We start from the raw sequence: 21,297 nt of genomic DNA on the forward strand, positions 1-21,297 counted from the left end.
ACACTGGGAATTGAATAAACTCTGTGGTCTCAATTAAAGTTGGGTATTGAATAAATGTTTGGGTTTGAGTGAAACACTGGGTAGTTTTTATGAAAACTGAGTCTGATAGAAATATATCTTTTGCCATTCAATCGATGAAATACAACAGTTTGCAAGCATCAAACTGTATGCTAAAAGAACTGTCTTATTAATCACGTCTGAGGCCTCTCAGTGTACTTATCTGAAACATTTGAAGATTTTTGTAAGATCACTACAGATTGTATAACAATGTGTTGTGCAATGTTGCTGTTTTGGCAGGACTTTGCATTGTGGAGCATGAATCTGTGTTGTGGGTGCTAACCAAACCAGCTAAGAAGTGTGACTACTCACAATACTATTGTCAGCCATGACGACCATTCATCACAAGGACTGGTATTGTCAGAGTAGTGCAGTAACATGTCTGATGATTCAAAACCAATTCCAAACGTAGTATTTCATGATTTGACCTGTTGATGTTATAATAACCTGAACCAATCAAAAGACATATCAACTTTTATTCATCCTACTCATGGCACCAACAGGTATAATGACCTGGTATATAAATATGTAAATTAAGTTGTAGAAGAGACTGACTTGTTGCTGCACTAATGACTATTCATGATAAATTCATAATTCATCAACTACCAATTGATGAGCTTGGAGAAAAGATCTGATATCTTTTAAAATACTATGACAGAATGTGTCCTTGACTGGTACAAAAACACTTTCAAATAAATCCCATGCTATTGTCTTTCTGACATGCTGAGCTTCTTCTGAAAGCCTGATTCTGTGCATCATGGCTCTGTGCAGCTCATCTGCTTGTTTCTGGCCCCTTTTCTGCTCATGCCGTATAAGCTTTGTGCTGAGGCTTTGTGAGACAGCATTGACTGGTATACATTATCATGAAATTCAAATCTGGACATTTCCCATCTAAATCTCTATTGATTCACCTGAATCTTATCTATAAACTATCGTCAGTGAAATTCTTCATTCACCTTCTGTATGCTTGATTAACACTTTCTGTTTCAACCCCCTACACATACATACTTCATTTACACTTTCTGTATCAAAACCCTGCAAATTACAATGCATTGTTGATTGACACATTCTTTGTTAGTGTATGTCCAACACGTTGTTAAGATTGAATTCATGCCTTCTTAACCAGCACTTTGTCAAGATTTAACACATCTACTTTTAACTTATCATTGCAACACCTGCACGCCTACACTTTCATACAATTGTTCAGGTATGCCTAGTTAACACTTTATAGTCAAGATTTAGCACATGCCTAGTAAAGACTTATAGTCAAGATTTAGCAATTTAGCACATACCTGCTTAGCACTTAATAGTCAAGAATTATCACATGCATATTAAACACTTTATAGTCAAGATTTAACACATGCCTAGTAAACACTTTATAGTCAAAATTTAACACATGCCTGCCTAACTAACCCACTGATTACGGTTCATCACAACCTAATTAACACTATACCCCATCCCATTGTACATCCCACCAGTTGTATTCCCTTCTCTTCAAACCCTTCACCCCCTGGTCTGTTATTTCAGTATAATCGGTCTCTATGTGTCGTTCATCCTGTTGATCGGCCGTATCCTGCGTCTGAGCACCACAGGCTTGTACCAGAGCATCATGTTCCTGCACTACCCGTACGTGGATCGGGTGCTGCAGCTGTGCCTTAACATCTACCTGGTTCGCGAGATGAAAGAGTTCGTGCTGGAGGAGGATCTGTTTGCCAAACTGCTCTTCTTCTACCGCTCGCCGGAGACCGCCGTCAAGTGGACGCGCAAGCCTAACAAGAAAGATGATTAGGGGAATTAAAGTATCAACAATTGTTGTGAACTTCTGTTTCAGATGAATCAATTTTAAAAGACAATATTATTTGTATGAGGAGAATATATTGTATTTTCTTAAATTGGAATCCTGAATACATTATCTGACTGAAATTTGATTTTATTTATGATAAATTGCAATAATTTACACCAGGATGTCATTACAGACTGATTTTAATTGATGTTGAGAATATGCTTCATCATATTTGAATTCAAGAGAATTTACTCTGATGATAAGATGCATCAATTAAATACAGAAAATACGTTTCTGATATACACATATACTGTATCCATTTATAGTTGAATATATTTTCTAGCATAACTAGCACTATGATTCTGCAATAATGTTGGCATAACTAAGATAACCGAATAATGTGTGTGCGCTATAGTTAACAGAATATACCATGCTTGTCCATTACATCTCCCTATTCTGTTCTGGAGTGTATTGTCTGTCTTCTCTCATGGGCTTAAAGCTTGTGCGAGATTAAATATGTTCTGATCTCAGACTGTGACCTCAGTATTAAATGAGATCACATGCTGTTGTGGATATCGTGATTCATAGTACAAACCAGATACGCTTCCAAATATACTATGTTTTAGAAATACATGACAATTGTTCTGTCTGAATTCTGTTAACACTGACAGCTTTCCAGTAAACTGATACCGATGTAACATTGTATTTTGATCATGTAAGCATGTAACAATATTTTCATGAAAGCAAAGACATATATTAAGGTTGTACCTGGTTAGGTGTTGTGAATCGGGTTTCCTCATGTATCCCAATACTCAATAAAGTTGTGACGACAACTGTTTATTTTCTTAGCAGTCACTGCATACATGTTGTATTGTACATACATGTATTTACTCTGTTGTCAGTTGTACAGTTTCTTACCTTTTTACATACTGCAACATGTAACATCTGTGTCAAAGCTGATGAAACTACCCTGGTACAACTGTGATATTATCAAACCTTACATCATAGAAGTGACTGAATGTTAAAATTTGCAAAAATATCAGCATATTGTTAAGGCATACCAGATTTTGAAAGTATTGGAGTTGAATTGACAGTCTATGAAAATTAAGGGGAGATAATTCACATTTTACCAGGTATACAATTTCATCAGTTTGAATTCTCCAAGAGGGTAAATGATTTGATAAATGGTTGTCAAGTAGATAGTTTTTCAAGGTGTTTGTTTGGTCCGATTGGTTTGTTTATGTTTATTTCAGGGTAAGTATGGCATTTGTAAAACGTGGGTTGATAAATATGCCTGTATTATGTGAAACTTCTATACACGATATGGAGCTGATATGGCATTGCTTCACTTGCTCATTGTACACGATAGTAAGATAACTATGTTGTTGGAGGCACAGGTGAGTAGTTTCTCTGCAACTCAAACCACAGTCTGTTCTAACGATGATCTTGTTCTTTTCCTTACAGCATCATTGGTCTGTATGTGTCATTGGTGTTAGTCATTGGCCGCTTTTTTAGAGTGACATTTTTCACGGGGTCGTCATACCGCATCATGTTCGAGGAGCTTCCAGATGTGGACAATGTCCTTCACCTATGTCTCGACATCTACATGGTGCGAGAGAGTCGGGACTTTCGCCTCGAAGAGGATCTCTTCTCTAAGCTTCTGTTCTTGTACCGCTCCCCTGAGACGCTCATCAAGTGGACGAAGCGGAAGGTTGATTAAGATTGAGGGTTGTGTAATACATGCGTGTCGTCTCCACTCTTGTTCAGGAAAATATTTTTTTAAATTTCATAAAATTAGCTTGCAACTTCCTGTAATTTTTTTTAGTGTAAAGGTTCTGTTTCAAGTTTGTAAAAATAATGTGGACTTTAGAGAGATTCAGTTGTCAGTTGTAATGAAATTTGAATCATGTTACATCATGACATAAAATCACAAAAGACAATTTTGGATTTAAACCTTTTTTGAATTTATAGCTTCCCTTTTGATATAATCCAAGATATGAAGAAACACTCATGAAATTATTGTCAGTTATAGATCACTAGCTAATATGAATGTGTGAGAATTATTTCTCTACAGTAGGGAACATACGGAGACAGACACACATGATATCAATATGGTGCTTGTGTGTATTCTGTAGCATTTCATGGAGAAGTGTAAAGTGATGTGTTTAGAGCCTTGGCTGGAACACTAGGAAAAGGTTACAAGTCAGTGTTTATACTGACACAAGATGTATACAACTTTTGAAATATGTACATTTGGGGAAAAATGGCCTGCTTACAGTTTAAGTCAGTTTAACAAGCTATCTGTCACAGTCTCATTCCAATCAGATCTCTCTGTTTTATACATCACCTCTCTGCTTGAAGATCTGAAGATCATGTTGAAAATTGAGGGGGAACTTTGATTGTCGATTTATATAGTGATGTGTGGCTTTTTCAGCCATGTTTACCACTTCAGGTTTGTAATTTTGTTGTAGCAAAAATACTACTACACAGTTATGCCCTTGCTACTTTGGGGAGAGTAGCCTAGTGGTTAAAGCATTCACTCATCACACCAAAGATCTGGGTTCAATTCCCCACATTGGTATAATGTGTGAAGCCCATTTCTGGTGTCACCAGGTGTGATATTGTTGGAATATTGTTAAAAGCAGTGTAAAACCTAGTCACCCTTCATTTTGGATGTACATGTTATGGTGGTGAAAAAGGATAGTGCTGATCCATCATAACACAGTTTTAATTTTGGTATTTACAACTCACTGATTATAGTCACCTCCAAGGTACAGAAATAAGATATGGATGCTTTACTCACTCATTCAGAGAATTTAGAAGCTCTGGTACAAAAAATATGTGTTTTTCAAGCTCAGTTGACAGTATCATGTATCTTCAGACAGACAGGTATTGTAAAAGTATGTATTGATCTGATTTGAATAAGATTTTGAACTAGGGTAGTGATGTTGTATACATGCATTTATCACACAGTTTCAGTGGTATTTATCATCCTCATTTCATATTCTAGTCACATAATCATCATTTCATCATCCTTTGCATGCTGCACGTGTTGTGGAGGCTGTGCTGAAACTGTTGTTCAGTGTGATTATTGTCTACACGTCTCTCAGGGCTCAACTATATCACCCGTATTTTCACAGAGGGGAGAACATGTTGTGCTTAATATCTTTGCTTCCTCACAAATCTTTGTACATTTAAACTATCATTTAGACTTTCCAATGTCTTAAGAAGGCTATATAAATCCTAAATAATTTATCTCGCTATGCACAAACAGTGAATGTGACATGTATGAAATATGTCAATGATTATTTTCCATATTTTTTTTTATTGGGAAGTGATTGTGTATGTGCTATTGCTGTATATACAATGAATTTTAAATTCTGTTGTATGTATCAATAATTTTGAACTGTTTGATGTTAGAAATGTGTCCATGGTAACATATAGACAACAGGTCAGTGTGCTGAAAACAGTATTTTGTAGCAGTTGATATTGACGTGTTGAGTTGCATATAGCTACGTCGTGTGTTATCTATATACATGTATCCTTGTGTGACAGTCAGTTATCAATGGCATTGCTAAATATTTATTCCACCCCAAGTGCTTCATACAGTTATACAGTACATAAAACAAAGTGCAAAATTGACTATTCAACACATTGGATGAACACAGGATATGAACATCCTAAATATTCATCCCAGTAAAGGAATAAAGTAGTGATTCAACTTAAGCAATATACAAACCCTTTACTATTTTATGCCTACAGCTTGCGGAGCTTATTACTTCAATAACATACCCCTATTAACAAGCTAGATACATTTGTATAACGTATTACTCGTGACACCTGAGCATTTTTAAGCATCAGGTGATTAAATATCATATCATTATTATATTAATTATTATCACCTCAGGGTATTGAGATCAATGTATACATGCTTTGCTTTTAAATTCAGTAGTAATTCTGAAAACTATTCATAGTGCTTTTCATAAGCTTGCTAGAACATACATTACCCAGAATGCATCTGGTTATGACAGCTACCAGTAGTTAATAGGGTGGTGCTTTGGTCTAAAGGATTTTGTCACTTGTGTGCGTCTACATATTTAAAGTCACATTTGTTGAGAAGCATGACATGAACAGCTTATTTTGTCATACCGATACTGCTATTATGAAGAATACAAACATATGGATAACAACTTCTTGTTTACAGCATGGGATGGCATTTAAACATAGAATGTGGAAAATGCTTTTGTATGATAACAATGTACACGGAAACAACACTATGCAAATGGCATGAAGTTGTTATCCATTAAATTGTATGCTTCATGACTTCCTTACCAAATTCTAGACGATCAAACAATTGATGCTGCTTTGTTTTATATTTAGGGACAAACGCCTTGTTTTCTAAACTAAGTGCTTTACTGTTTTGTGGGGGAGAATGGGTTGAGGTCATTGTTAAATGTCATTTAAATATTTCATGTGTTGTTAAATTCTAAACATGATCAAAACCATACTGTTATAATAAAACTAATTTAGGGCAATATGATCAAAACCGAATTCATTTCTTTGATTAAAAAAATTTGATTCTACTCAGTAATGCATGAGGTGGGAAGAACCAGTAATACACAGACTGTTCTAGTGAAGGTATGGGCATTGTTCTGTGAAGTGCTTCCACGCAACCCACCTCTATCATGTTACAAACTGTACTTGTACGTAAATCTGTTAATGATGGCAGTGTTAACGACGAAATCCAGAATTATGAGAATAATTGTAAATCATTTTGAGTTACATATATTTATACCTCTAGGATGAATATTTATATTTTCCATGACTTTCTGGTTAATGATGAATACGGCTCATGTATAATGTTAATTATGGTACGTTGGCTACATGGAACCAATAGCCAAATGCATGATTTCTACGCCCTTGCTCAAACAACGCTGATAATAGACTAGTCTGATGAATGTGTGTCCGCTTTGATTGTCAAGTCCCTTTGTGAAGCCAGCAGCAGTAGAGGTTGTTCAAGGGGATTGTAGAAATAAAGTGTTTGTAGCAAACGTCCATCCAGGTTTTGTTGTTACTTGACAGATCAAGTTTTTGGCTAGAATTTTTGTTCTGTAGATTCCAATTACACCATTTTGTTTTTTTGTTTTTTCTGTGAATCATTCATTGCAACCTTGAACTGTGACAGTGTTCCAGTTGAACAATGGGAGTTCTACACTTCCAGAACTTGTTTATCATTAATACAGTGACATTTCGCTGAAGCTTCTAACACCGTTATCAAGCAAGTGATTATTGTTAGCAGCCACAGGGAAAAATTACTGATATTCATTTTAAGTTCTATATCCATAGAGCTCTAACTCTCACCATTGTTCATCACACCAACCTCTAAATGCCCCCTCAAAGAAAACATTCCAGTTATATCTTGGTGTGTCAATCACTGTGAGAACTGCCATGAGTGAAACTGGTCTGTACATAAGTGATGCTCACAAGCATGTGATAACACCACATGGAAACATAAACATGACATACCACGATTTGAACCCAGTATGGTGTTTTCAGGGTGCTTTGGGGTGGCAGCTGTGTTTATCAAATTGCAGCACTTCTTCCACCAAACATGAGAAGATAATTGAAATGTTGGTGCAAAATACGTTTCACAATCTCAGTACAAACATTCACAACACTTACCATGTAGGTAGTGGAAATATAGTTAAACAGTAGTTGCAATTTTACATGCAAGCTGGGCTATGAAAGTATGCAAGACATGCAGACAGACATTTAATAACACTTTTCAGTTGTTATCCTTCACACAAAACCATTGCTTTTGTTCTAACAACTATGCCCAAATAATTTAAAAAAGGGCTGCACATATCCACCATGAGGCAAAAGCTTTGCAAATTTACTGTAATAAATAGCAATATTAATTCATGAATTCTTTTTGTTTGGTATCAAGGAATTGAAATAACTAACATGATTTGTTTCCTATGTTGAGATTTTTCAATAGCTTCAGTATAGCAAACGAACAATACATCGAGAACAAGTTGTTAGCCTAATAGTAGCATCCTAAGGGTACATGGCAGAATGACAAAATTTTCACTGCTGCCTAACTTTACAATCTATCCACTTCTGCCAAATTGAACCTAATTTCAATTACTCAAAAGAACTGCAATATAAACAACAAGCTTCCTTTGAAGAAAAACTACACAACTACAGAAGAAATTAATTTTAAATTCAAATTTATTAATCACATTCATTTCTTCACTTCTGAAAATTATGTTCATACAAAATGATTTTAGAATTGCTTATTCATTTTGAATCAGTTATAATGTACCAATAAAAAGTCTTTGAACCCTAAAATGTGTTACAAAATTCACAACACAGACACATGGCATCATGAATATACAAATCACACTATGAATGTAGGCACGCCTATGTACAACAAAGCACTGTTATGTATATCTATGTACACGGATCAACAAGGTGCCACCATGGTGCCAGTTGGGACCTTCATTTGTTCAGTCATGGTATCAGCAACATTAGTCTACCCTTGATGAAGAGAGTAAGAGTTGTCCACTTACCAGGAAACATAATACAGAAATATATCCCAATCTGGCAACTTCAGAATTAAAACAGTTCTCTTCATGATTATGGTATTTTTAAGTTAAGAACTGTAACCACACTAGCAAGTAGTGTTTCCTTAACATACATATACAATTACACAGTTTCTAATAGTAAACATCTGAATAAATTTCATCTTCACTCATTGGGGATGTTAAACTATAGCTTTTTAAATAGTGAGTTACAGCAATGACCAATAATATCCAAAAGTAACGTGAACAATAAAAGAATCCAAATATGCCATCTATGATACATTTCTCCAAAATGCTACTGTTTAAATCCAGTTTTAGGGACTAAACAAGAATGATACATTCCGCAGTTTCTGAGGCATTATTGTCACTTGTTTCACACGGCTGTGAAATAGAAATGCACAATGTGTTAAATTAGCCCCAACTTTCACTACATGATTCTTTCAAAATGTATGTTTGAAATTTTGAATGACGAAATAAGAAAAATCTATCATTTTCTGCCATACAATTGGTATGGAGATGTGCACACAAACTTCTTCTGCATGTATCCTATACTGAAATGAGTAGTTAGCTCTATAGTAAAGCCACAGGAATGAATAACCAAGGAAGCATAAGAGAATATTTTGGTTAAACACCATGAAACAACTGCTTCTACCTGTATATCCAGTTAAACATTAGAAAATTACAAATCAGTGTAGCAAATGTGCATTTTGTTTGGATGTAGTGATGGTTGCCAAGGAAAACATATTTGATCATCTTTGCATGGCCCACAAAACTAATGAAATTCTACAGATAATGAAATGAAATTTTACTACTCAGGCATTACACAGAACTTGACATTTTGAATATATACTTACATGATGTTAGAAATACCAAGTGAAAACAACACAAAAGGTGAGAGAACTTGCAAGAAAAAGGTTTTTGAAATCGTGATTGCCTTCAGAGAGAAAGAACTTGACAAATACTGTAAACTATATTTACATCGAAACCTTGTAATAAACCACAGATATAAAAACAAATTTATTTTGCACGGCCTCTTGCTGTACATTTTAGTCAAAGTGCGTACAGCAAACTACAGTTAGAACAAACTAAGTTTTCATTAAAACCATTTGTACAGTAGTCATGGATGAAATGTATGTCAACTACTCTACAAGCAACCATTCATTGTCACAAGTGACAGTATCAATCTACAAATGAAAATACTGCAAATATTCTATATCAGTTTGGTAAAAAAAAATTAGCATCAGTTTAAATTGACTCACCACAAAGTTTATTTTGTTAGTATAGTGAAAAAATAAATTCTCTGAAGGGCAGAGCATGTTCCAGGCACAGTGATGTTATCTAGCCGTATGCAAAAGAAATACTGTAAAAGCAAAATCAATAACATATTCCATGTACAGAAATGTGGGAAATTAACAAAAAACATTCATGCATAATATACAAACACCCTGTATACATTAATTTTGTTTCAATACAACAATATTTTACATTTTGAGTATACAGAGAATATACACTTCATGATTCTGGTGTTAAGAAAGTATGCACTGGGAACGATATTAGTCTATCAATTTTAGAATTTCAACTTTGCCATCTTTGATTCTAGGCCATGTAGCTCTGCTGGAAGTAGATGACATGAGAAGTTGCTTGTTGACAAGATAAACACATTGTTGCAGCTGCAAGACGACATTGCTGAGAAGATGACGTAACATGGACTTCTATATATATACAGTATACTAACAACATCAGTTCCGCAGGGCTTGCAACCTGAAATAGAAATTGTGTGTTCTTTAATAACATGTTAAATCATTAGAATGACATTTTGACATAAAAAATAATAGAGAGAGATGTAACATACCTTTATAATGTTTACTGAGGTCTCACTCTCTAGTGAGCCAGTATGACAAACTAGTAAATACCCATTCTGACCAGGGCCCATTGCACAAAGAGATTGTACCACTACAACTGTCAAAAATCCATGTTAAAGTATAGGAGTCACTATCACCTTAGCTCTTCAATCACTTTTCTGAAACAGGGCCCTGGTGAAGTAAAAGTCAAACATCATCCTGACCAACCTTCTTGAGAGATCATCCTCTTTGCTCTGTTCTGCGGAGGCCCCGGACCGTATGGAAGCTGTGGATGGGTTGAGGTCCTTCAGCTGGTCCACCATCTCGAGACCGTTCTCGTCTGCCACTTGATGGATGAGGGCTTGGACCTGGTCCTCGGGGGTGGTCAAGGTCATTGCATTGCCCATGGAGTTCTCCAGAGTCTGGGTGAGGGGAAAAACAACACGTTCATCTTAGTATGGCTATATGATAGAGAGATTGTTGTGGTTGATAATTAACTGACTCAGGCTCAAGCCATGATGCAGATACCCAGCCTGAAAAAAAGGGAGAAAGATGAAGAAAGAGAAAGACGAATTCAGAGAGTCTCCATGTATTTGCTTCATACATTGACTGTGTTTATCCTTATGGACACAGGTTCTAAGGTCTTGCAACTCCCTGGGCAGTACTGAATCCCAGAAATAGGTTTGGAGTCCACTTGAAAGCAGCATTATACCTGACTCTTTAACTTTACCAGAACCCACGTCCCTCACTTTAATACCATACATTTAGCATATCATTTTACATTTATGTATTTAGTGTTTAGCCATTTGTCTGAAACAGTTAGTGAGTGAATGGGTGGGTTTAGTTTTACAATGCTGTTAGCAATATTTCATCAATGGGTGACTGGGCTTCGGCAGGGGTAGGGGGAACACCAGCAAAAGGCTGGACAGACAACAGTGGAACAGAAGCAGTATGTCATGGTGCTATATTCTGAAAATGCATCATCAGCCCATTTCACTAAATTTTAAATTTTTTATTCTGTAAAAATCAATCTCTGCAAGAAGATCTCAGAACCCCACTTCCACAGAAAGCGGTCAATGTTCATCAGGGATCACTTGACTCAACCCACGATGCTGGTGTCCTCACACCTTGACACAGAGTGTGTCATGTCAGAGTAACTAATTCAGTTACTATGACATTGAACAATGAGCAAAACTACCTTCAGACCCAGAAACAAATACATGTATAACCATGAAGGTCCATGCTAGTCTGGAAAATATGGCAAGTCTACTGCCAGTTCCCTTCACATCTTTCGGATGTTAGATAGGTGATATTAACAATTTGATGAAATCTAACAGCACAAGGTTGACTCGGATTCCATGGATACACTTTTGTTTAACAAAATATCTGTCCTCATTCACATGAAGGTAGCATAGGGTGAGGTCTGTGTTCTAAGGGAGATAATTCAGTGTTGACCTACCGCGCTTCTAACATCCAGGTCCTCGAACTGCTTCTCAAACTTCTCCATAATCTGCTCCACCTGGTGAATAACAAAATGATCTTATCAGATGCTAATTTTTATTGTATAACATAAAATTTTAAAACAAATCAAAGTTCTGAACACCGCATGAATGTATGTGTCATTGATCGCAGTCAAGATAATAGTTTGATGAAAACACAAATGTGAGAGCAATTGCTCCACCAGTAAATTTACTTAAAATGAATTATTGCCAACAGGAACAAATATTTTATCAATTCATGACTTCACTCTATTTTGAGCATATTGTGATGGTGCATGGTGTTGGATACATATAAACATGACCACATCAATCAGGGTGACTCTGGGATTGAAACATGCAAACATGAAATCCTAGCAAGATTAAAGGACGCTCCGTGATTTGCAGTGACTCAATAATAAGTCAACCCATGCCCCTTCTATTGGTACATGTTAGGGTCAATAAATGTAATCGTATTACTTGATGTTTATACCACACCTGGCAAGATTCCAGTTATAAGACACTGGTCTGTAAATAATCGAGGCTGGACCTGACAATCCTATGACTGACATCATAAGCATCGATCTAAGCAATTTGGATACACTGACAAATGTCAACCAAGTCAGCAGGCATTATAACCCAATCCTGTTACAACTCTGAAAATACTGCCATTCAATCATGTGCACTTATCCCAATATAGCTGAGATATTGCTGATGTGACATTAAACTTTAATACCCTCCTTTTGGTGGACTGACTTCTAACTAATGTTTTGTAATAATACAATAACTAGTTGTTGGATGACTGTTGGTCTGTTTGTGGCGTCTGCTTCATGCTGCCATGACTCACCTTGGCCAGATCCATTGATTGCATAGCTTTGTCCAATGCCTTTGTTACACCTGCAATGTTCTTGGTCACCTGTGGATCACAAGACACATGGACATCATTTTATTGAAAGTACACTGAAAGAAAGTAGTGCTAGAATTTTCGACCTGTGTACCCCACTGTAGAATTACACGACTCAAGAAGATCTGAGGACACTTCCATAAAAGGTTAGATCAGGTTCTAGATAGAGGTATTGTATCAAAGTAAATGACCTGATGTAATTACATCGTATCTTATCCAAATGAAATACTTCCTGACCTCTTTCATAGTGAGAGCCGTCTGCACCCGGGCCGCCACTGCATCGACGCGGGCAGCAAACCGCAGATAGTTGAGGCCCTCGTTCTTCTTCCTGATGGCATTCTCCGCATATATCTTAGCCCCCTCTACATTCTTCTGCTGCAGAGCCTACACAACATGACATGTCTCTGAGTGAATGTTGTCTTATGCAACAGTCACCACTATTATTTATAACCATGACCTTTAAACAAAATAGGGCCAGGCAAACCAGTGGTGAACAGTATGAGCACCAAGTCACCCTGTAAGTGTTACGTATTTAACACCCCTTTTTGTTAATTAGGTGAGTACCCAAACCACTCACTACAGTGAATACAATATGTGAATCTCATCCATTCAAAACCAAATACACACTAAAATTCACGGACTCCCATGAAACACAAATACAGCTCTGTGCCCAATAGTGGAATGAATGAAAGCTGGACTGGTTGAAATGGAAAAGGAACTTAGATATCTTGTTCTTTTTACCATGCAAAATATTTAATATTTCTCAATCCAAATTTGAAAAAATGTCACACTGCAAATAATACACACAGCATTCACCACATATCAACCTGGGCCTAGATTTTCGAGGATCTCTTGGTGCTAAGACAGTCCTAAGTGCAATACATTAACATTAACTTACAACTATCTTGGCGCTAAGAGAGCTGCGAAAATCTAGGCTCAGGAACAGTATTTATCAGCAAAACTTTGAAAAGTGTAGAAGTCCACATTTCTACTATTATCAAACTACTTGAATGCTAATAAGTTAATTTCAAACCTCAGAGGGTGAAAAGGTTTATTAATTTTTGTGTTGATGTCAACACAAATGCTAATAGATATAAATGTAACAAGAGATGCCATTTCAGCTGTCAACAAGGTCAGTTAATATATTTCAGTGTGTCTGTCACATCTAGGAAGTGCTCAGACAACACAATGTCTGTCCATTTTCCGCCTGTAAGTTTAAGAAAACATCAGTGGGGATATTTAAATTTACCTTTTTCACTTTATTCTGTTGGATTTTCTGATCTTTCTCAGCCTTCTTTGCCAACCTCTCAAGCTGCTTGGTAGTAAACTGAAACACAGGAACCATGTTACCATGACGATTATCACAGCATATTCAGTTAATATTACCAGTGCAACAATTAGTACCTTTCTGAGAACGTGTATTCACAAATATATATATATCTCATTAACTACAAGGATGAAAATATTGGGGTTCATATTTTTCACACAATGCCTTTGAACAAAATATCACTTTGTCATGGTGATGTGATGTCACGAGCAATGCTATGACATCATGTTTCTTCTGTGATATTGCAGGGTTTACTTTCCGCAATATGACGACTTTGGTAATAAACAGAACATCATATAAGTGCCATATCATACTATTTTTATGGCACTCATGGTTAAATATAGATGTATCGATCATTATTGCTTGGGAAATACCAACATTTAGGCACTAGCGATGTAAACATAGTACGACATGGGCACTCATATAGTATCCTCTATTTACATTTGACCACTCTCAAAGGACCTGAGGATTTACAAGCTCAATAGTATTTGTTGACTAACTACCAGATTATTTTTGTATACAGAAATTACGATTTAGTATGTTTTTGCCTCATAAAATAGCTGTAATTTGCAATGATCTGTCTACATGTTCGTCCTATCTATGGGTGACTTAATTTTGAAAATATTTTATATGAACTAAATCATAGTAAATACGAAGGGAAAATAAATTAGGAGCTTGTAAAGGTTAGCAATTTTAAACTGAGGTTAGTAATGTTTAACTGAACATATATCCATGCATTCAAACGTGCATGGTACTTTGTACATGATGTATTGTGCTGTTATGTAATGATATATTGACTTAGGAGGTCAGTCTAGCCCTGGTGAAATAAAACTAGATATTTGGGAAAGGTAAAGTTTAAGTCAGCTACTTCACCAGCTGTTCCCCCATGTTATTGACAAGCTTGTGACATATGGTCAAGAAGCAAACAAGTGCCGCTAATCAATGCATAATGCATGCAACACAAGTACCATGCATTGATTCGACAGAGGCGATAGAGCAGAATAAGCACTGTACAGGTTAATATTGGCCCTAGGTGTACACCATATGTATTGGAGACAGGAAGGAGGATGTGCGTGGGTGGGGATAGATTTAGAGGGAATACTACCTCCTGCTCCATAGAATCTGTTTTTGTGACACATATAATGACTCATAAGGAATTACATGTTTGGAAGCAGAGTCACGATTTCTGAAATATAGTTCTTCTGACAAACCTACTAATATCGCCCCAACCCTCCAACACCCCCCCAACAACACAAACATAACCTTTAATGGTGGGTCCTTAACAATGCTTACTCCATTAGTGCAAAGTTTGTAACTAAACGTCAAGAGTCCTTTTGGTGGCACTAGTGTGCAAACATTGTGTGTACACCAAACATACACTGTTATCCAAAATTAAAAGGACATATCTGACTGAACAGCTAATTAATTTTAAGTAATTAGGTGTTTCTATATAACCTCTGAGGTTGAGAGACTGAAGTAATATGGAAGAATAGCTGTCAACCCCTGAGAGTTCCAATGAGAAAACGGGGTCCAGGGCAATGTCCTGTTGGTGGGGAGGTAGTGGGACCAAAGGTCGCCTGAATAATTGGTGTATAGGTTATTTAAAGATGATTTTATATCATCTGATTGCTAGTTTGTCAAAAATATAGAAAAATGTGTGAGTTTAAGAGGTAAGATGTGAGTGCATGCCATTGATGTAAAATGTGTGATAGTTGACAGGTGTGTGGAAGGTTTCTTTACTGATAAAATTTTAAAACTGGATTCAAATATATCCTAGCAAAATGACAACAGTAAATAATTAAATCCGGGGATGAGAATGGGTAAGAGTGAAAAAAGAGGAAAATGGGTTAGGCCTCTTTGGAGGCATGTCGATTGAAACAATATAACACATATCATGAACAACACCACTGCTATCAAATTCTGCGGATTCGTGGAAAATTCTCATTCCCGTACATCAGAACATTAGTCACTATTAACACTGCTCCACATTCTCGGGGTGCTTATGACACAGTATTCACACAGATACGGAGCATGCCCCCTCATCCTTGATGGTCACCATTAAAAATAATAATGTTTAATCACATTCCTTTTCAAACCCAATTCCACTTTTTGCACATACCATGCATGTTATAAGTGTGACCACCTTGATGTCATTGCATTCCTCTCTTTGTTTCCTTGATTCAACAGCAATGAACATAGTCAAAAAAAAGTCAAGTGCTAGGTTAGGATAAAGTTATAACTTCCAAGGATTAGTAAACCAAATACAAAAATATCAACAAGGTAATTCCTGCCTCCCTACCCGGTCCATTTAATGTCATGAGAAACACAATCTTTTTGAACAGGTTAACTAACTTAGGCCCACCATAAAGGAATATGACCATCAGGTGAGCTATCTGTCATGCTGCACTTACTTTTCTTAGAAAATATATAATGAAAGGAACTAAAAGCACAAAAGACAAAATTAACAACAAAGAGTATGCGCAATATGGACAAATCATAGCAACTCACCTTCAACTGGAACATCATATCTGGAAAATAAAAGTGGTTGATTTTACCAAATATCTCAAATTATCTCTTGATAATCAAAGCTGACACATTTACCAAATATGTACTGAACAATGATTAATACCTGCCAAAAGTTGACAGTTTTACAATATATCTCATAAAAATCCAAAACAGCATGTCTGACAACAAAAGTTGACAAAATTATCGGTGTGTACTTAACAATGATTAATACCTCCTAAATCTCAACCCTAAACCATGGCGTAAAATTAAACCCACATAAAATGACCCAACCTCATCTAATTAACATGATTAAACATCTCCGATGTCCGACTGTCTCCAAAACTCCAGTAGGTCAGCAGGTCAAACTGAAGGACAATTACATCCAGCTGACTGACTGCAGACAATACATCCAATGTCCATCTGACCACAGCTTAAGACCGACACGCCAATTAGTGTAGTCCAAATTTGTGGGGTGTTGCCACTTAGGTAATCCTTGTCTCCATCACACATGTTGCGGAATCGGACTTAGGTAACTGGGCACTACATGCAGTGGTACAAAGGACAGGACTGCAGTTCATGAGATTTGTCAGGCAGGACAGCACACAGCACACAGACTGACTAGAAATTTCCTAGAGAACTCAACAGGACATTTTCAACAAAGAAGAAGTCCTGTGAGTATATTAAAGCAGGTATTAATGTCAAAAGGTATTTGTTCCAGTAGTAAACGTTCCATTTACCATTTTTTCTTGGAAAATTATTCCAATCAGTGTTTGCCCTGATGTAGAAAACCTTTGTATTTGACACACAATTATTTCAAATATGTAGTGAATTTAAAATCTTGCATCATTGTTGATGCAACGCTACAGGGTCCTAAGTTCAGATAGCCTAAGCTTGTAATTTGCTTTTGTTCAAACTACTTTCTTGTTTGGAAGGTTACGTGCTTAAAACCTCACCTGCTTTATCTTTTTCATATTGTTATTAAACAATCACAGTTGATGTTTTGATGAAAGTTCCATACTGAAGTTGACTCCCAAAGACATGTCCACTACTCCCTCTCATGACACCAGGGAGTCGTGATGACTCCTAAATTTTCATGTCTAGGGCAAACACTGTCCAGTGGAGCCATTTTTCAAGGAAAATTCTTTATACTACTTTTTTCAAAACAGATTTTGTTCCTTTGCAGTTCTCTAAACGGTTCAAAACCAGTATGAATTTCTTTGTCATAATGTTCTTTGAAGCTAAACATTGTAAACCAAGCTGACCATAGGCATGCAACCAGATTTCTTCCATGACTGAAACCTTGCTCCACATGCATGTGTTCAGTTCCAGAGGGAAGATACACCCACACTGGCAATACTTGTTCCAGATTTAACTAATAACATGTCAATATCCTTTACACCTAGAAAGGCCTACAGAACTATCCAGCCATGATACCAAACACCAAAGATTAAAATGACTTTGAGATATCAGAAATAACAGATCCTGATATAATGATGCTGGTGCATACTTCATGATTCATACAATAATACCAAACCTTGATAATACAGACAACCACATTCCACATAGACAAATCCCTAGACTCAGATAAATAAATGGATAGGAACACACATTTACTTTGAAAAGGAGCCAAGTGAGATGTGAGGTTCAGAACCTGAGGAAATCTTGACTTACTTCTTTCAGAAGAAGATCAGAAAGGGCTTGGCAGAAGGGAGAAAGGGAGACTATGAGACAGATTGCTTTCCACAGAGGATATTCAGGCTAACCACACTCCTGATTATTGAATCATGGGAATGGTGTGTTCTAACTTCCGTTTATGATATATGTTCCCCAGAGAAACCCTCTTGTAAATGAGGGATTAAACTAGCTTAACAAGGCTTCACTACCCTGAACAATACAAATTATTATAATATGTATGAGGCTGTGTTTTCTTGCTTTGAAAATATCACTTGGCTGTGAGGAAAGAAGTTATGAACCCACCCCCTGGACACTTGTACTATCACGATTACTACTACACTGACTGACGGACTGACTCTAATTAGTACCTTTCCTAATGTTGATCATGCTGATGATACACAAAGATTCCTTTATTCATGTACCTGATTTTTTCCATCAAAGTTCAAACTGTTCTTGCCTGGAGGTTCATTCTAACCAGATATCCCCTAGCTTCCAGGGAAAACAAATTATTACATGTATATCATATTCAAAGATGCTTCGGCGAAAGATCAAAGGTGCTGACAATACTTTATCAGACGATAATGTGCACTTTTTGCATTACATCACAATGTGTTGATGTCGCTGCGCCATTCCAGTCTGCCCCCTCGTAATCTAACTTTTTTGCATTACGTCACAAATGTAACCGACGTCACGATGGATGTCAGTTGCCATCGCCTCGTACAGCCTCCCACAGTAAACTGCTTCGTCGCATCCCGTTTCTTGGTTTGCAGTTGCACCACACAGCCAACATCACTGTGGAAACATTACGTTTATGTTTTCCGACGGATAAAATGTTTCATAGTTCGACTCAAAATCTTACAGAGACACAGTAATGTTGGCAATGTTTACATTCCCATAATGCAATCATGGAATGTCACTTGACTTGTCAGCTTCCTCTGAATGTACTGATCTAAACTTTCGTTGGTAGTAGAAATGAGGCGGTCATATTGCCTCGTATGGTTTAAGAGAATCACGAATGTAATTAAAATGATCTAGAGAAGATATTTAACCCGAACATAAACCATCATCAAACTGTTCATCATTTGTTTTTCTAGTAAACTTTGTCTTACTGTAGGGGCTGACACGTCAAAAGAACAGCGAGTCAGTTAGCCCTGTGCGAGGATTCTTAATTTAGGTCACAGACACCGTCATTTGTTTTCTGCCATAGATTAATTGAAATTAGGCTTAGAAGTTATTGAATACGGCATCTTAGAAACGAAATACAGTTCGCTCTACCACCATGTATAGTGTAATAAAGCACACTTTCGCCCTGAACTATTATAACGTTAAAGCGAAAGTGTGCTTTATTACACTATACATGGTGGTAGAACGAACGGTATTTCTTAATTATGGTCAGTATTGGGTTTAGAGAATTTCAATGCTTCATCAACAAGCATGTTCCAGAATTTGAACTACGCATTATAAGAAATAAATTTTGATGACAGTGTAAGCTTCCACCTTGATTTTAACAATGGGAGAAATTATTTATACATATAGGTAATATGGTTAGACTAGAAGCCATAAAATAAGTTTAAAAATTACATTATACATACAGACATTAGGATTAGGTTTAGGGTAAGGGTGAGGGTAACAGGCATGTTGGCGGAAGTTTTTCCATTTCATTATTACCCAGGGGAATATATTGCCTCAATATTTTCATATACAGAATGCAACAACATTTTACAATTTGAATTCAGTTCTTCACATTTTTGGTCCTCAAGCAAAAGCTGGTCCACAGATTCCGAGAAAAGAGTTAAAAGGTTAAAGTGAGTGAGAGAGTTTAGTTTTACGTCGCACTTAGCAATATTCCAGCTATATGGCGACGGTCTGTAAATAATCGAGTCTGGACCAGACAATCCAGTGATCAACAACATGAGCATCGATCTTCGCAATGGGGAACCGATGACATGTTTCAACCAAGTCAGCTAGTCTGACCACCCGATCCCGTTAGTCGCCTCTTACGACAAGCATAATCACCTGTTATGGCAAGCATGGGTTGCTGAAGGCCTATTCTACCCCGGGACCTTCACGGGTTGTTAAAAGGTTAAAAGTAGATCTAGTTCGTGTAATAAATGGTGAACATATTCTATGGTTGTTTATAGTTAATTACTGTGCCACTTTCGCCATAATGATGTAGTTCTATATGTTTATGCATGGTACTGTATGAAATGATTATCCTAATGAGAAAATGGCAGTAGTTATTATAATAATCCCAACTTACAGAGAGATCTTCGTTCACTTCTTATGGTAATAAAGTCGTACAGTTGTATCTGATAATGTGATATATATCCTGTTATTGGGCATTTATCAATGTTAGTGCTAGGTGTTTACAAACACATATTGTATACAAAGTGGAATATGTAGGTCAGATGGTCACAGTCTCAACCTGTTAAATTACGTTTTCATGGGGTTTTTTTACGTGGCCTCTCAAATTAAGAACTAATTACCAGAAATGTACATACCTTGCTTGTGGTGATTGTGAAATACTCAAAACTGAAATAGTACAACTACAAGAATGTCAGTTGACTCACCACAGTGATGTTATACAAACTTACCATCCATTTTGTGCTGTTATTTTTCCTTCCCGTGCGATGTTTAAGTATATAAACAGGTATAAAACGGAGAGAAAGACACAGAAATCCAAATAGATAAAGGTAACCCTTATAACTTCGTGAGTAACTATCACAGGTTATGACGTCAAAAACACGGAAGTGGGTTTGATCGTTATTTAGAGTTATCTCCCTTGGATAAACAACAGCACGCGGCTTTGTTTATATTTAACACGTGTTTTAGATATATTTCTTTGGTTCCTTCCGATCATTCCTAAGTTTGAATATATTATGCAGTCATATGTCGCAGTAACACCAAACTAATAGATGATATTTCTTAACAATCACTTCTTTGTTTCGTGACAGACCTCTTGAGAGGGGCTATTTCAAAATAAATTAAGTAAATAAATTATTGCATTTGTAGATATGAGCAATCGATTGTATTTATGATTATCATCATTTGGAATAATAATTGGCGTATATAGGTTATATAAATATGAAGTGATTTTGGCCAGAGAAAGTGTAATATAGAGGACGTGTTTTCCGGAATGATAAACGT

General features: G+C 36.5%; 2 protein-coding genes across 8 annotated transcripts in view; one reads left to right on the forward strand and one right to left on the reverse strand.

Moving 5' to 3' along the window:
- LOC137257954 (piezo-type mechanosensitive ion channel component 2-like) overlaps nucleotides 1-6,895 on the forward strand; it is a 109,597-nt gene extending 102,702 nt beyond the window's left edge. For 6 of the 7 annotated variants that reach the window (XM_067795470.1, XM_067795473.1, XM_067795474.1 and 3 more), the window contains one exon: nucleotides 1,585-1,943. In XM_067795470.1, coding sequence (XP_067651571.1) covers nucleotides 1,585-1,846 — 262 coding nt within the window. In that variant the 3' untranslated portion in view covers nucleotides 1,847-1,943. Of the gene's footprint in view, nucleotides 1-1,584; nucleotides 1,944-3,304 lie in introns of those variants that run through there. The other variant, XM_067795469.1, reaches the window with a different exon arrangement.
- A 1,158-nt stretch (nucleotides 6,896-8,053) lies between these two features.
- LOC137258624 (charged multivesicular body protein 1a-like) lies at nucleotides 8,054-20,893 on the reverse strand. Its single transcript, XM_067796320.1, has 8 exons — nucleotides 20,745-20,893; nucleotides 16,480-16,499; nucleotides 13,894-13,971; nucleotides 12,882-13,028; nucleotides 12,588-12,656; nucleotides 11,725-11,784; nucleotides 10,494-10,687; nucleotides 8,054-10,185 (listed from the first exon to the last, which is right to left on the reverse strand). The coding sequence occupies exons 1-8, from the start codon at nucleotides 20,749-20,751 to the stop codon at nucleotides 10,164-10,166; spliced, it is 597 nt and encodes a 198-aa protein (XP_067652421.1). The 5' UTR covers nucleotides 20,752-20,893; the 3' UTR covers nucleotides 8,054-10,163.
- Between the last annotated feature and the right edge of the window lie 404 nt (nucleotides 20,894-21,297).

This window comes from Haliotis asinina, chromosome 12, assembly GCF_037392515.1.
Source record: "Haliotis asinina isolate JCU_RB_2024 chromosome 12, JCU_Hal_asi_v2, whole genome shotgun sequence".
Lineage (NCBI taxonomy): Eukaryota > Metazoa > Mollusca > Gastropoda > Lepetellida > Haliotidae > Haliotis > Haliotis asinina.